This window comes from Hyperoodon ampullatus (genome assembly GCF_949752795.1).
Source record: "Hyperoodon ampullatus genome assembly, chromosome: 8".
Taxonomy (NCBI): domain Eukaryota; kingdom Metazoa; phylum Chordata; class Mammalia; order Artiodactyla; family Ziphiidae; genus Hyperoodon; species Hyperoodon ampullatus.
In genome coordinates this window covers 75,303,125-75,320,773 of record NC_136921.1, presented here as the reverse complement: position 1 = coordinate 75,320,773, position 17,649 = coordinate 75,303,125, and the positions used below count along the sequence as shown (strand labels likewise).

Genomic DNA, 17,649 nt, shown 5'->3' with positions numbered 1-17,649 from the left:
TCAAATTTTGCAAAAAAGCCACCTGACTTTGATGGGGATTATACATCAATTTGGGGATTGTCATTTTAACAATATTAATTCTTCTAATCCATAAGCACAGGATATTTTTATGTTTATTCAGGTCTTCTTAATTTCTTTTTCAACAAGGCTTTGTAATTTTCAATGCACAAGTCATTTTTTCTTAAGTGTACAATCCACTGGTTTTTAGTGTACTCAGAGTTGTACAACTGTCACCACTATCTAATTGCAGAACATTTTTATCCCCCCAAAAGAATCCCATTCTTTCCTCTTTCTAGCCTCTTGGCAACCACTAATCTATCTTCTGTAGAAATAGGATCTACCTATTTTGGACGTTTCTTTTAAGTGGAACCATACAATATGTGGCCTTTTGTATCTGGCTTTTTTAATTTAACCTTTCAAGGTTCATCCATGTTTTTGTATGTGTAAGTACTTACCTTTTATGGCTGAATAATATTCCATTGTATGGCTATACCACATTTTGTTTATCCACTCATCAGCTGATGGTCATTTGGGTTGTTTCTACTTTTTGGCTGTTGTCAATAATGCTGCTATGAATATATATGTATGAGTTTTTGTGTGAGTATATTTTCATTTCCCTTGGATATATGATTAAAAGTAGAATAACTCTACATATACCATTTTGAGGAACTGGCAGACTGTTTTCCAAAGCAGCTGTACTATTTTACATTCCCACCAGCAATGTGTGAGCTTTCCAATTTCCTCACCTCTTTGTCAACACTGGTTATTACCTATCTTATTGATTATAGCCATTCAATAGATGTGAAGTGGTATTTCATTGTGGTTTTTGATTTGCATTTACCTAATGATATGGAGCATATTTTCGAGTGCTCATTGGCTGTTTGTATATCTTCTTTGGTTAAAATTGGTTTGTCTTTTTATTGTTGAATTGTAACAGTTGTTTTATGTGTTCTGGTTATTATCAGTACATCCTTATCAAAAACAGTTTGAAGTCTTAGTGTTGTGCTCTAATGAACATAATACTCAGACACTTATCTGTATGCTCTAGTAAAATCTTAATTAACCAGAAAGCTTAGGAAATAGGTTGTCCATAGTGAATTTACTGTTAATGAGGAGTCAAAGAGCAAAAAAAGTGTTTGTTTTTAGAAAATCATTCTAAAGTATAGTAGTATACTTTCATTACATAGTAAATATAGTATGTGAACCTGTTTAAGTGTCTTGGAAGCTTATGGCCTTTTAAGAAGTTAATAGAATGATGATTTTGTGAAAATAATTAGAATCAGATGGTTTTGTACTCAGGCCATACTGTGAAAGTTAGTTTTGTATCTCTAGTAACTTATTTCCTTTATAATTTATAGTTTACTCTTTCTTCCTGAAAGTAGGTAATAGAGTACAGGTTTTGTTTTGTTTTTGTTTTTTTTTTAAGTTCTGGTGAATTTAGCATGTTCATTAGCTGATTTCTCATTACTCTCTCACAATAAGTTTTTTTTTTTTTTTTTTGTGGTATGCGGGCCTCTCACTGTTGTGGCCTCTCCCGTTGCGGAGCACAGGCTCCGGACGCGCAGGCTCAGCGGCCATGGCTCACGGGCCCAGCCGCTCCGCGGCATATGGGATCCTCCCGGACCGGGGCACGAACCCGTATCCCCTGCATTGGCAGGCGGACTCTCAACCACTGCGCCACCAGGGAGGCCCCACAATAAGTTTTAACAATACCTTATCACACAGAAGCACATGACAATATAAAACAGTAATTTCAGATTTCAACAAAGGATGTTTCAGAACATAAGAGAGCATAGTAAAAACAATAGGAATAAAATTCTGTCCCAATAGCCTGATAAATAAAGTATAAGAAATTCTTACAGGATTCAATTAATGGCCTGAAATAGTTTTTGAAGGTGAGTCTCGGGTTTAGTAGTTACGATCATTTTGACGTTCAGTGAAATAAGTTTTGGAACTACCAGGCTCAAGCCAAAATTGAAATATAATTTAAATAAGCCTGCTGTGGTCTAAAAGCTGAATTAGGAATATCATTATAAATGGAGACAAGAACATTGCATACTCTCTATTAAGGAATTCGCTTTGTGTTTGTGCTTAAGATTTGGAAAGTTAGCAAATACAACAAATTAAATACAGAATAAATCAGTAAATAAAATTTTAAATAAATTTTAAAATAATTTTTTCTACATCATTCTACAGTATCAATATTTTAAAGTTTTTGCACAATTATAAAGGGTCAGCAAGCTAACATTAATCTTCTACAAGTGCTACTTTAAGCTACAGTGGATTTCTGTTAGTCTTGAGTTTTAAGAAAAGTAGGCTCCTCCTCAAAACAGTCAATTGGAGTAATAGAGAAGTGAAATTGGGTCTGGAAAAAAATGTGTTAAGAGGCAAACTGATGAGTATGTGATAATGAATTTTACTCTTGTGATGCATAACTATTTTACTTGCATTTGCTTTTGTGGTACAGCTGTTAAAACGGTTCCTGTGTCAATGTGAATAAATATGAATTTAACATTTATCACATGAAGGAAGTTAATTAATTTTCAGTGAAGTATATTGGAGTGTTAGGGAACAAAGTAGTATATCTATTACATTTGACACTTAAAAATTATTTTTAAGGAGTCAAGCAGTCTATCAAATCTTTTTTCAATGAGCCTTTGTAAATATACAATAAAGGAACCTTCTATAGATTTGAGTATCTGTTGGAACCTGGTGTTTTAACCTAGAGTAATAGTGCTTTTCTAGGCTAGTGTTAATGAAAACTAAGGGTACAATAGACATACAGTTTTAGGTAGGAAATAACTCCTTATATCTAGTGCTATATTTGCATAAGGAATATCCGGAAAGAGATTACAGGTACAAGAGATCCTTGATATTAAGAGAGGTATGTCTTAAGACATGTGTATCCATGAATTTGTGAACTCTACAACAGCCTTTAATATTGCAACCAAAAGGCATAAAGTATGAAGATAAAGAGCAAGAAAGTCTCTTTAAGATGTGATACTAGGCAAGCATTAAGTCCACTAACTAGCCACGTGATTTTCATCTGCAGTTTGGCTTCAGTTTATATCCAGGCCTCAGGAATATTGCAAACTGCTACCTATCCTGGAGTTTGGAATTGCTGTAGACGATATAATGGTAGAACCATGTAATGACAAATGACAATGAACTGTTGTATATCATGTCAGTCCTTACCCTTATATTCAGCTAATTATCAGTCATAGATTCTTAATTGGGAATGAGGTTTTTTCAAAGCGTTCCCTCTTCATTTTGCTCTTGTCTTTTCAAGAAACCATGAAAGCACATGAGACATTTTTATAATTTTCTGCTTTAAAAATTATAATATCAAATTATTAAATGCTTTTTAAAACTTTATGCACCAGCTGTCTTAACATCCTTAAATTTTGGAAGTTTCATGTTTCAAATCCTAGTAATACTTCCTTATGTAGACTTTCACTTGTTGCCTAACTGCATATACTGTTAAGTAACAAGAACATTTACCATTTTTTCTTTACACACAATTGGAAGTGGAATAGTCCTTTCGCATGTATAGGCCTGTGCACTGACCTACTGTTAGAGTGGGCGTAACCCTTCCAGTTCAGCTGCTGCTCTTAAATTGGCCTACCCCACTTTCCTGAGAGTAGGGCATTTCGGGGTCTCCATTCCTCAGGCCTATCAGATGTTCTGTTGCTTCCACATTGATATCAGTCACAGGTCTCATGGATGTTGGTGGTTTATTCTCTTCCACTTAATAGCGGGATTCATGAGGATGCCCTGCTACTTTGTTTTGTTGGAAGTGTCGGTGGGATTTGATTTTGCTATCTCGTTGCTCTGTTTTTATGTGGGGATTCAGAGAAGTTTAAAAATTACATTGCTTCTATCACCATCTTCTCTAAATCCTTTAAAAAAATCCCTACTGTACCTATAGTTGTGTGTCCCTTTTCTTTCCTAATATAGTTTTTATGTCTTGTTTTCTCTTGATCTTTCAAGTCAGAAGTTTGTTAATAAATTTTATTTTTAAAAAATAAAAAGTTTTAAAGTTTTTTCTCCAAGAAACCAGCTTTTGATTCTGTCGTTCTGTCTCAGGGCATTGCAGAGGTGATTCAGTGACCAGCCCAATGGGCTGTAATTGTTAGTCCAGGCCATAGCACTCTCTTGTTACCCTGCCTCCAGCTCATGCTGGTGTTGCTGCCTTAGCAACGATATTTACAGGACAAAGTTGGGGAGAGTGAAGGCTACAAGTAGAAAGGTATTTCTTCCATTTGTGTACACAAATCTCTGCTTTAAGCTGTTTCCCATCCCCTACTCTGGAACCTAGTTACTTCTGTTTCTTTGAGAGGTTTCAGAATTCTGTTTTGTATTTTTGATGGTTATTTGTGTCCAGACTCCATCAATTCTCAATTATGTAGCATTTCCAGGGGTGGGGAAGAGGGTACAGGAGGTGATGGCCTATTTAATTTGTCATCTTATTAATAGCCAGATGCCTTTTCAGAGTTATAGTAAATATAGCTAAATATTGCCCACTGCCCATACTGAGGGTTTACTAGCCCTCAGCTGGTAAGGGTCTTTTCTTTCTGAGCAATTAAGTTTAATAACACTCACTGCCAAACCCCGATCACAAAAGGAGATGTCTTCTTCTGGCCAAGTTCTGTGGATATGATTTGGTAACTGCTTGCCTGAGGGTATTTTTAAATGACATTAAAATTAGACAAGGGTAACACACAATTTAACCTTTTCTTATCCAGTACATTTTGAAATAGGGTTTCTATATTCTTTATTAATAAACATTCTAAATATTGGCACACATGTATATTCAACAGGGTAATATATATATTGTTTTCAGAATATTAAATACCTCTATATCCTTATTACATGTTGTATAATTGTCCCCTTAAATTATATGACTTAATTATGTTAGTAGTTATGTAATTATTAATGTGTCTAATTAGTCTAATTATAAACTTGTGGTGGTGCTTTTAAAAAATTGTTTTAAAAATCCTCAATTTTGTTTCAATGAATTACATAGGAGGTAAGTCGTAGGAAAGCAGTAAAGCAGTTCCTAAGATGTAGGCAGCTGCTAGGTTGACTTGCCATACTTGCATAGATATGGTCAATGAATCCAAATAGATTTGAACAGTTTATTACTCATGGCACGGCAGGCAGCATGAGCTTCATATTTAAATTGGTTGCCCTTTCCACCTAGTCTTATGGGGCAATTTGTGTTGGTGTCATAGCTGAGGAACCCTGAGTTTATGAACCCCCCCAATCTTATAAAGGGACTGCTAGCAAACTAGTCCAAGAGGAAGACATTATCTTTGTACTTGTCAGGAAACAAATCTGCCCTCAGACTGGGAGGGAAACACTATCTCTAGCTTCCAAGTAAGTTTGCAGACATCCTTGAAAAGATTGCTAGACAAAAGGTGTCATAAGGTGTGTATAAACACTGGAGAATTACCGTCCAATCAGAAAGAAAGCTGATTTGGCTTTTTATGGGAACTCTGAGGTGTTCTGAAATGTAGTTCTTTTTTCCTACCCACCTTACACCCCCCAAACACCTCCACCTAAAATAGAACTGTCAGCTAGATTATCTAAAAATATTAACAGATAATCACACTAAACTTCCTAAACTTAATCGTATTAATCTTTCCAAAATTAAAAACTAAGATAATTTTAAAAACTTAAGATAAAAGTATTACAAATGAATGAAACGTATGTGTAGAGTCTTGGACAAACATATGAACTTTACTTGAGATTGTGTTTCATATGAGAATCAGCAAATAATATATCCAATTTCATAATGTTTAAAAATATAAGATGGAATTTTTATATTATCAAATTGAACATCTTTAAAAATGATTTTTAGGAAATTTTTTGTTGTCTAAATAAATTAACCTATAATAATGAGCCTTTTCTGATTTTGTGTGGTATATTAGTATTTGGGCAATCTGAAATTCTTGAGGATCTTTGAGAATCTAAAGTTATTTAGAATAAACTTTCTCTTGCTGAGTTATTTTAATCACACAGTATTCTATACTACAAATATTGATTAAAGAATTTATAAAGAAAAGGTTCCATGTGGTAAAACAGAATGTCTGATGGTTTTTGGTTGTAGTAGATGAAATTTCTCTTTGTTTGCTGAAGACTTGCATAAAGGTTAGAAGTAATAGTTCTCCAGCCCTAACAGAATAATTTCTTTTCAGAATCTCTAGGGCTGCGTAGTAAAGTTCTGCGGGAAATTGAAGAGCTCAGGACAAAGATGAAAACCCTTTCCTCTGGAATTCCTGATGAATTTATATGTCCAATAACTAGGGAGCTTATGAAAGATCCTGTCATCGCATCAGGTATGTGATGCTATTCTAAGTTTCAGGGCATATTATGTACTAAATGAATAAATAATGTAGACAGTTCACAGAAGTTTGTTTAAATGTGTAACTTTTTCAAAATTACTTTATTTCTCAAGTTCTTTCTTTTTTTTTTTTTCTTTTTAAAAATTCCTTAGATCTGAGGTGAACTATTGAACATTGTGTATTTCTTAATGAATAAAATTGGATGGAGCAGGTTTGGATAAGATTAGAGACAAAAAGAAATAAGCCTGACAAGCCTTACTTAAACTTGTGAAATATGTATTTAGTTACTAGAATGTATAGTTAAAATATTGTTTTTTAAGATAAACTGTTGATATCTATTATATTTATTTTGTCTATCATGAATTTAAACAACCTTACAGAAATAAGAATTCAGAGGTTATAAAGTTACATAATTTCACATTAATTTCTAATCTTCGTCAGTGAACACAGACATACATACTTTACATAGTTGTAATCAGTGAATCCATATTGTGCTTTTTATTTTTTAAGACTATACATTTCTGAATATTGACTTAGTCTACATAATTTTCAGTGTTAATAACTTTATTCCATTGTAGCTCTATGCTACAATTTGACTCTTCCGTTTGGTGTATGTATATGTTTGAAAAGCTTTATATTGTTAATAGCATTGTGCTGATATCTTGGTACTCCTTTCATTGTGTTGTTACCATTACTTAGGGGTATTTTCATGACATGTGTTCCCCAAAGCAGAATTAACCAATCAGAATATTTTATGAATGTTAAAAAGAACAGTTTTGATAGTTCTAGTTAGATTTGTTATTAGATCGTTTTCTAGGAAAAAATAGTTTAGAATGCTACCAGAAATGTATGTAAGTGTACCTGTTTTTCCAGTTTTGTGATCATTGAATTTTAGAACTCATTTATTTTTGCAAGTTTAATACTTGTTTGAAACTGTATTCCTTTTTTTAAAAAATTAATTTTTGTTTTTTTGCTGAATTTACATTTATTTACTCTGATTTTGTTTGTTATGCCAGTAGTGTACTTTTACAGTTAAACTAAATTATTGTTAAACAGTAAGTAAAACTTAGAAGTCTTTAAGAAAGTGTACACATGTGGGCCCCTTTCTATTTGTTTTTATTTCCCAGAAATCTTTAGACTGCCTCATTTCTGGTCTGAATCAGTTATAGTGGAGGCAAAATTCCACGACAGTGGAGGTGTAGTGGAGTATAGTCTGAGAGTGAGTTGATGGTTGATGGGGGTGATAATAAACTGGGACTTATGTCCTAACCTTACCCAGCTCATCAGAGAGACAGGTATACCAGATTTGGGGAAATTTGTAATTAGATGCAGGCATTAATTATTTAAATACATCTTTTCTTAATTGTAGTAAAATACACATAAAATTTACTGTCTTAACCATTTTTAAGTGTATTACACTATTGTGTAACCAATCTCCAGAATATTTTCTTCTTGCAAAACTGAAACTGTGTATACCTTCTTGTTTCTATGAATTTGACTATTCTACATATCTCATATAAGTGGAACCATACAGTGTTTGTCTTTTTGTGTCTGGCTTATTTCATTTAACATAATGTCCTCGAGGTTCATACACATTGTAGCCTGTGTCAGAAATTCGTTCCTTTTTAAAGCTGAATAATACGCCGTTGTATGTGTACACTACATCTTGTTTATCCATTCATCCATCAATGGATGTTTGGTTTCCTTCCAGCTTTTGGCTATTATGAATAATGCTGCTGTGAACAGGGATATACAAATATCTCTTTGAGTTGCTGCTTTCAATTCCTTTGGGTAAATGCCCAGAAGTTGCATTGCTAGGTTATATGGTAATTCTTTTCTTTTTTCTTTATTTTTCACATCTTTATTGGTGTATAAATGCTCCTCACTGTTTGTGTGCTGCACAACAAAGTGAATCAGCTATATGTATACATATATCCCCATATCCCCTCCCACTTGATCCTCCCTCCCACCCTCCCTATCCCATCCCTCTAGGTCGTCACAAAGCACTGAGCTGATCTCCCTGTGCTAAGCAGCAGCTTCCCACTAGCCATCCATTTTACATTTGGTAGTGTATATGTGTCAGTGCTACTCTCACTTCATCCCAGCTTCCCCTTCCCCACCCCGTGCCCTCAAGTCTGTTCTCTATGTCTGCGTCTTTATTCCTGCCCTGCCACTAGGTTCATCAGTACTGCTTTCTTAAATTCCATATATATGCGTTAGCATACGGTATTTGTTTTTCTCTTTCTGACTGTCTTCACTCCGTATGGCAGATTCTAGGTCCATCCACCTCACTGCAAATATCTCAGTTTTGTTACTTTTATGGGTGAGTAATATTCCATTGTATATATGTGCCACATCTTCTTTATCCAATCATCTGTTGATGGACATTTAGGTTACTTCCATGTCCTGGGTATTGTAAATAGTGCTGCAATGAACATTGTGGTACATGTCTCTTTTTGAATTACGGTTTTCTCAGGGTATATCCCCAGTAGTGGGATTGCTGGCTCATATGGTAGTTCTATTTTTAGTTATTTAAGGAACCTCCATACTGTTCTCCGTAGTGGCTGTATCAATTTACATTCCCACCAACAATGCAGGAGGGTTCTCTTTTCTCCACACTCTCTCCAGCATTTATTGTTTCCAGATTTTTTTTTTTTTTTTTTTTTTTTTGCGGTACGCGGGCTTCTTACTGTTGTGGCCTCTCCCGTTGCGGAGCACAGGCTCCAGACGCACAGGCTCAGCGGCCATGGCTCACGGGCCTAGCCGTTCCGCGGCATGTGGGATCTTCCCGGACCGGGGTACGAACCTGTGTCCCCTGCATCAGCAGGCGGACTCTCAACCACTGCGCCACCAGGGAAGCCCTGTTTCTAGATTATTTGATGATGGCCATTCTGACTGGTGTGAGGTGATACCTCATTGTGGTCTTGATTCGCATTTCTCTAATGATTAGTGATGTTGAGCATCTTTTCACACATTTGTTGGCCATCTGTATGTCTTCTTTGGAAAAATGTCTATTTAGGTCTTCCACCCATTTTTGGACTGGGTTGTTTGTTTTTGTGATATTGAGCTGCATGAGCTGCTTGTATATTTTGGAGATTAATCCTTTGTCAGTTGCTTCATTTGAAAATATTTTCTCCCGTTCTGAGGGTTGTCTTTTTGTCTTGTTTATGGTTTCCTTTGCTGTGCAAACGCTTTTAAGTTTCATTAGGTTCCATTTGTTTATTTTTGTTTTTATTTCCCTTTAGGAGATGGGTCAAAAAGGATCTTGCTGTGATTTATGTCAAGAGTGTTCTACCTACGTTTTCTTCTGAGAGTTTTATAGTGTCTGGCCTTACATTTAGGTCTTTAATCCATTTTGAGTTTGTTTTTGTGTATGGTGTTAGGGTGTGTCCCAATTTCATTCTTTTATATGTAGCTGTCCATTTTACCTAGCACCACTTATTGATCAGACTGTCTTTTCTCCATTGTATATCCTTGCCTCCTTTGTCTAAGATAAGGTGACCATATGTGCATGGGTTTATCTCTGGGCTTTCTATCCTGTTCCATTGATCTATATTTCTGTTTTTGTGTCTGTACCATACTGTCTTAATTATTGTAGCTTTGTAGTGTAGTCTGAAGTCAGGGAGCCTGATTCCTCCAGCTCCGTTTTTCTTTCTCGAGATTGCTATGGCTATTTGGGTCTTTTGTGTTTCCATATAAATTGTAAAATTTCTTGTTCTAGTTCTGTGAAAAATGCCATAGGTAATTTGATAGGGATTGCATTGAACTACCTTGCTTTGGGTAGTAGTCATTTTCACAATATTGATTCTTCCGATCCAGCAGCATGGTATATCCCTCCATCTGTTTATGTTATCTTTGATTTCTTTCATTAGTGTTTTATAGTTTTCTGAGTACAGGTCTTTTGCCTCCTTAGGTAGGTTTATTCCTAAGTATTTTATTCTTTTTGTTATGATGGTAAATGGGATTGTTTCCTTAATTTCTCTTTCTGATTTTTCGCTGTTAGTGTATAGAAATTCAAGAGATTACTGTGCATTAATTTTGTATCCTGCAACCTTACCAAATGCATTAGTTCTAGTAGTTTTCTGGTGGCATCTTTCAGATTTTCTTTGTATAGTATCATGTCATCGAAAACAGTGACAGTTTTACTTCTTCTTTTCCAATTTGTATTTCTTTTTCTTCTCTGAATGCTGTGGCTAGGACTTACAATACTATGTTGAATAATAGTGACGAGAGTGGACCTCCTTGTCTTGTTTCTGATCTTAGAGGAAATGCTTTCAGTTTTTCACCATTGAGAATGATGTTGGCTGCTGGTTTGTCATATATGGCCTTTATTATGTTGAGGTAGTTTCCCTCTATGCCCACTTTCTGGAGAGTTTTTATCATAAATGGGTGTTGAATTTTTTCAAAAGCTGTTTCTGCATCTATTGAGATGATCATATGGTTTTTATTCTTTCATTTGTTAATATGGTGTGTCACATTGATTGTTTTGCATATATTGAAGAATCCTTGCATCCCTGGGATAAATCACACTTGATCATGCTGTACAATCTTTTTAATGTGTTGTTGGATTCTGTTTGCTAGTGTTTTGTTGAGGATTTTTACATCTATATTCATCAGTGATGTTAGTCTGTAATTTTCTTTTGTAGTATCTTTGTCTGGTTTTGATATCAGGCTGATGGTGGCCTCGTAGAATGAGTTTGGGAGTGTTCCATCCTCTGCAATTTTTTGGAAGAGTTTGAGAAGGACAGGTGTTACCTCTTCTCTAAATGTTTGATAGAATTCCCCTGTGAAGCCATCTGGTCCTGGACTTTTGTTTGAAGATTTTTCTTTACGGTTTCAATTTCATTACCTGTGATTGGTCTGTTTATATTTTCTCATTCTTCCTGGGTCAATCTTGGAAGCTTGTACTTTTCCAAGAATTAGTCCATTTCTTCCAGGTTGTCCATTTTATTGGCATATAGTTGCTTGTAGTAGTCTCTTATGATCTTTTGTATTTCTGTGGTGTCAGTTGTAATCTCTCCTTTTTCAGTTCTAATTTTATTGATTTGCATCCTCTCTCTTTTTTTCTTGCTGAGTCTGGCTAAAGGTTTATCAATTTTGTTTATCTTCTCAAACAACTTTTAGTTTTATTGATCTTTATTGTTTTCTTTGTTTCTGTTTCATTTATTTCTGCTTTGATCTTTATTTCTTCTACTAACTTTGGGTTTTGTTTGTTCTTCTTTCTCTAGTTCCTTTAGATGTACGGTTAGATTGTTTGAGATTTTTCTTGTTTTTTGAGGTATGCGTGTATTGCTATAAACTTCCATCTTACAAGTGCTTTTGCTGCATCCCATAGGTTTTGTATCATCGTGTTTTCTTTGTCATTTGTTTGTAGGTATTTTTTGATTTCTTCAGTAATCTCTGGTTATTTAGCAGCACACTATTTAGCCTCCTTGTATTTATGTTTTTTACATTTTTTGTGTGTGTGTGTAATTGATTTCTAATCTCATAGTGTTGTGGTTGGAAAAGATACTTGATACGATTTGTGACTCAAGATGTGATCTATTCTGGGGAACTTTTCTGTGCACTTGAGAAGAAAGTGTACTCTTCCGCTTTTGGGTGGTATGTCCTGAAAATATTAATTACGTCTACCTGGTCTATTGTGTCATTTAAAGCTTGTGTTATTTATTTTCTGCCTGGTTGATCTGTCGGTTGGTGTAAGAAGGGTGTTAAAGTCCCCCACTATTATTGTGTTACTGTCGATTTATCCTTTTAAGGCTGTTGATATTTATCTTATGTATTGAGGTGCTCCTACATTGGGTGCATAAATATTTATAATTGTTATATTTTCTTCTTGGATTGATCCCTTGATCATTATGTAGTGTTCTTCCTTACTTCTTGTAACAGTCTTTATTTATTTATTTATTTAATAACTTTATTGGAGCGTAACTGCTTCACAATGTTGTATTAGTTTCTGCTTTATAACAAAGTGAATCAGCCATACATACATATCTGTTCCCATATCCCTTCCCTCTTGCGTCTCCCTCCCTCCCGCCCTCCCTATCCCACCCCTCCAGGCGGTCACAAAGCACCGAGCTGATCTCCCTGTGCTGTGCGGCTGCTTCCCACTAGCTATCTACCTTACGTTTGGTAGTGTATATATGTCCATGCCGCTCTTTCGCTTTGTCACAGCTTACCCTTCCCCCTCCCCATATCCTCAAGTCCATTCTCTAGTAGATCTGTGTCTTTATTCCTGTCTTACCCCTAGGTTCTTCATGACATTTTTTTTTTCTTAAATTCCATATATATGTGTCAGCATACAGTATTTGTCTTTCTCTTTCTGACTTACTTCACTCTGTATGACAGACTCTAGGTCCATCCACCTCATTACAAATAGCTCAATTTCGTTTCTTTTTATGGCTGAGTAATATTCCATTGTATATATGTGCCACATCTTCTTTATCCATTCATCCGATGATGGACACTTAGGTTGTTTCCATCTCCGGGCTATTGTAAATAGGGCTGCTATGAACATTTTGGTACATGACTTTTTGAATTATGGTTTTCTCAGGGTATATGCCCAGTAGTGGGATTGCTGGGTCATATGGTAGTTCTATTTGTAGTTTTTTAAGGAACCTCCATACCGTTCTCCATAGTGGCTGTACCAATTCACATTCCCACCAGCAGTGCAAGAGTGTTCCCTTTTTCCACACCCTCTCCAGCATTTATTGTTTCTAGATTCTTTGATGATGGCCATTCTGACTGGTGTGAGATGATATCTCATTGTAGTTTTGATTTGCATTTCTCTAATGAGTAAAGATGTTGAGCATCCTTTCGTGTGTTTGTTGGCAGTCTGTATATCTTCTGTGGAGAAATGTCTATTTAGGTCTTCTGCCCATTTTTGGATTGGGTTGTTTGTTTTTTTGTTATTGAGCTGCATGAGCTGCTTATAAATTTTGGAGATTAATCCTTTGTCAGTTGCTTCATTTGCAAATATTTTCTCCCATTCTGAGGGTTGTCTTTTGGTCTTGTTTATGGTTTCCTTTGCTGTGCAAAAGCTTTTAAGTTTCATTAGGTCCCATGTGTTTATTTTTGTCTTTATTTCCATTACTCTAGGAGGTGGGTCAAAAAGGATCTTGCTGTGATTTATGTCATAGAGTGTTCTGCCTGTGTTTTCCTCTAAGAGTTTGATAGTGTCTGGCCTTACATTTAGGTCTTTAATCCATTTTGAGCTTATTTTTGTGTATGGTGTTAGGGAGTGATCTAATCTCATACTTTTACATGTCCCTGTCCAGTTTTCCCAGCACCACTTATTGAAGAGACTGTCCTTTCTCCACTGTACATTCCTGCCTCCTTTATCAAAGATAAGGTGACCATATGTGTGTGGGTTTATCTCTGGGCTTTCTATCTGTTTTTGTGCCAGTACCACACTGTCTTGATTACTGTAGCTTTGTAGTATAGTCTGAAGTCAGGGAGCCTGATTCCTCCAGCTCCATTTTTCGTTCTCAAGGTTGCTTTGGCTATTCGGGGTGTTTTGTGTTTCCATACAAATTGTGAAATTTTTTGTTCTAGTTCTGTGAAAAATGCCAGTGGTAGTTTGATAGGGATTGCATTGAATCTGTAGATGCTTTGGGTAGTAGAGTCATTTTCACAATGTTGATTCTTCCAATCCAGGAGCATGGTATATCTCTCCATCTATTTGTATCATCTTTAATTTCTTTCATCAGTGTCTTATAATTTTCTGCATACAGGTCTTTTGTCTCCTTAGGTAGGTTTATTCCTAGATATTTTATTCTTTTTGTTGCAGTGGTAAATGGGAGTGTTTTCTTGATTTCACTTCTAGATTTTTCATCATTAGTGTATAGGAATGCCAGAGATTTCTGTGCATTAATTTTGTATCCTGCTACTTTACCAAATTCATTGATTAGCTCTAGTAGTTTTCTGGTAGCATCTTTAGGATTCTCGATGTAGAGTATCATGTCATCTGCAACAATGACAGCTTTACTTCTTCTTTTCTGATGTGGATTCCTTTTATTTCCTTTTCTTCTCTGATTGCTGTGGCTAAAACTTCCAAAACTAAGTTGAATAAGAGTGGTGAGAGTGGGCAGCCTTGTCTTGTTCCTGATCTTAGTGGAAATGGTTTCAGTTTTTCACCGCTGAGGACGATGTTGGCTGTGGGTTTGTCATATATGACCTTTATTATGTTGAGGAAAGTTCCCTCTATGCCTACTTTGTGTGTGATTTTTATCATAAATGGGTGTTGAATTTTGTCGAAAGCTTTCTCTGCATCTATTGGGATGATCATATGGTTTTTCTCCTTCAATTTGTTAATATGGTGTATCACGTTGATTGATTTGCGTATATTGAAGAATCCTTGCATTCCTGGAATAAACCCCACTTGATCATGGTGTATGATCCTTTTAATGTGCTGTTGGATTCTGTTTGCTAGTATTTTGTTGAGGATTTTGCATGTATGTTCATCCATGATATTGGCCTTTAGTTTTCTTTCTTTGTGACATCCTTGTCTGATTTTGGTATCAAGGTGATGGTGGCCTTGTAGAATGAGTTTGGGAGTGTTCCTCCCTCTGCTATATTTTGGAAGAGTTTGAGAAGGATACGTGTTAGCTCTTCTCTAAATGTTTGGTAGAATTCTCCTGTGAAGCCATCTGGTCCTGGGCTTTTGTTTGTTCGAAGGTTTTTAATCACAGTTTCAATTTCAGTGCTTGTGATTGATCTGTTCATATTTTCTATTTCTTCCTGATTCAGTCTTGGCAGGTTGTGCATTTCTAAGAATTTGTCCATTTCTTCCAGGTTGTCCATTTTATTGGCATAGAGTTTCTTGTAGTAATCTCTCATGATCTTTTGTATTTCTGCAGTTTCAGTTGTTACTTCTCCTTTTTCATTTCTAATTCTATTGATTTGAGTCTTCTCCCTTTTTTTGTTGATGAGTCTGGCTAATGGTTTATCAATTTTGTTTATCTTCTCAAAGAACCAGCTTTTAGTTTTATTGATCTTTGCTGTCGTTTCCTTCATTTCTTTTTCATTTATTTCTGATCTGATTTTTATGATTTCTTTCTTTCTGCTAACTTTGGGGTTTTTTTGTTCTTGTTTCTCTAATTGCTTTAGGTGCAAGGTCAGGTTGTTTATTCGAGATGTTTCCAGTTTCTTAAGGTGGGATTGTATTGCTATAAACGCCCCTCTTAGAACTGCTTTTGCTGCATCCCATAGGTTTTGGGTCATCGTGTCTCCATTGTCATTTGTTTCTAGGTATTTTTTTAATTTCCTCTTTGATTTCTTGAGTGATCACTTCGTTATTAAGTAGTGTATTGTTTAGCCTCCATGTGTTTGTATTTTTTACAGCTCTTTTCCTGTAATTGATATCTAGTCTCATAGCATTGTGGTCAGAAAAGATACTTGATACAATTTCAATTTTCTTAAATTTACCAAGGCTTGATTTGTGACCCAAGATATGATCTATCCTGGAGAATGTTCCATGAGCACTTGAGAAAAATGTGTATTCTGTTGTTTTTGGATGGAATGTCCTATAAATATCAATTAAGTCCATCTTGTTTAATGTATCATTTAAAGCTTGTGCTTCCTTATTTATTTTCATTTTGGATGATCTGTCCATTGGTGAAAGTGGGGTGTTAAAGTCCCCTACTATGAATGTGCTATTGTTGATGTCCCCTTTTATGGCTGTTAGTCTTTGCCTTATGTATTGAGGTGCTCCTATGTTGGGTGCATAAATATTTACAATTGTTATGTCTTCTTCTTGATCGATCCCTTGATCATTATGTAGTGTCCTTCTTTGTCTCTTCTAATAGTCTTTATTTTAAAGTCTATTTTGTCTGATATGAGAATTGCTACTCCAGCTTTCTTTTGGTTTCCATTTGCATGGAATATCTTTTTCCATCCCCTTACTTTCAATCTGTATGTGTCTCTAGGTCTGAAGTGAGTCTCTTGTAGACAGCATATATATGGGTCTTATTTTTGTATCCATTCAGCCAATCTGTTTCTTTTGGTGGGAGCATTTAGTCCATTTACATTTAAGGTAATTATCGATATGTATGTTCCTATTCCCATTTCCTTAATTGTTTTGGGTTCGTTATTGTAGGTCTTTTCCTTCTGTTGTGTTTCTTGCCTAGAGAAGTTCCTTTAGCATTTGTTGTAAAGCTGGTTTGGTGGTGCTGAACTCTCTCAGCTTTTGCTTGTCTGTAAACGTTTTAATTTCTCCATCAAATCTGAATGAGATCCTTGCTGGGTAGAGTAATCTTGATTGCAGGTTTTTCTCCTTCATCACTTTAAATATGTCCTGCCAGTCCCTTCTGGCTTGCAGAGTTTCTGCTGAATGATCAGCTGTTAACCTTATGGGGATTCCCTTGTGTGTTATTTGTTGTTTTTCCCTTGCTGCTTTTAATATGTTTTCTTTGTATTTAACTTTTGACAGTTTGATTAATATGTGTCTTGACGTATTTCTCCTTGGATTTATTCTGTATGGGACTCTCTGTGCCTCCTGGACTTGATTTCCCATATTAGGGAAGTTTTCAAATATAATCTCTTCAAATATTTTCTCAGTCCCTTTCTTTCTCTCTTCTTTTTCTGGGACCCCTATAATTCGAATGTTGGTGCGTTTAATGTTGTCCCAGAGGTCTCTGAGAGTGTCCTCAGTTCTTTTCATTCTTTTTTCTTTATTCTGCTCTGCAGCAGTTATTTCCACTATTTTATCTTCCACGTCACTTATCCGTTCCTCTGCCTCAGTTATTCTGCTATTGATCCCATCTAGAGTATTTTTTTTTTTTTTTTTTTTTTTTTTTTTTTTTTTTTTTTTTTGCTGTACGTGGGCCTCTCACTGTTGTGGCCTCTCCCATTGCGGAGCACAGGCTCCGGACGCGCAGGCTCAACGGCCATGGCCCACGGGCCCAACCGCTCCGCGGCATGTGGGATCCTCCCAGACCGGGGCACGAACCCGTGTCCCCTGCATCGGCAGGCGGACTCTCAACCACTGCGCCACCAGGGAAGCCCCCCATCTAGAGTATTTTTAATTTCATTTATTGTGTTGCTCATCATTGCTTGATTTATCTTTAGTTTTTCTAGGGCCTTGTTAAATGTTTCTAGCATTTTGTCTATTCTATGTCCACGATTTTGGATCAACTTTACTATCATTATTCTGAATTCTTTTTCAGGTAGACTGCCTATTTCCTCTTCATTTGTTAGGTCTGGGGGGTTTTTAATCTTGCTCCTTCACCTGCTGTGTGTTTTTCTGTCTTCTCATTTTGCTTATCTTATTGTGTTTGAGGTCTCCTTTTTGCAGGCTGCAGGTTTC

The 17,649-nt window shown here is 35.9% G+C and overlaps 1 protein-coding gene across 2 annotated transcripts in view; it reads left to right on the top strand.

Moving 5' to 3' along the window:
* The window catches only part of WDSUB1 (WD repeat, sterile alpha motif and U-box domain containing 1), a gene marked incomplete at both ends in the record, with an annotated part of 88,720 nt that overhangs the window by 30,718 nt on the left and 40,353 nt on the right, over positions 1 to 17,649 (top strand). For both annotated transcript variants that reach the window (XM_079710435.1, XM_079710434.1), the window contains one exon: positions 6,201 to 6,341. In XM_079710435.1, coding sequence (XP_079566561.1) covers positions 6,201 to 6,341 — 141 coding nt within the window. The remainder of the gene's footprint in view (positions 1 to 6,200; positions 6,342 to 17,649) is intronic.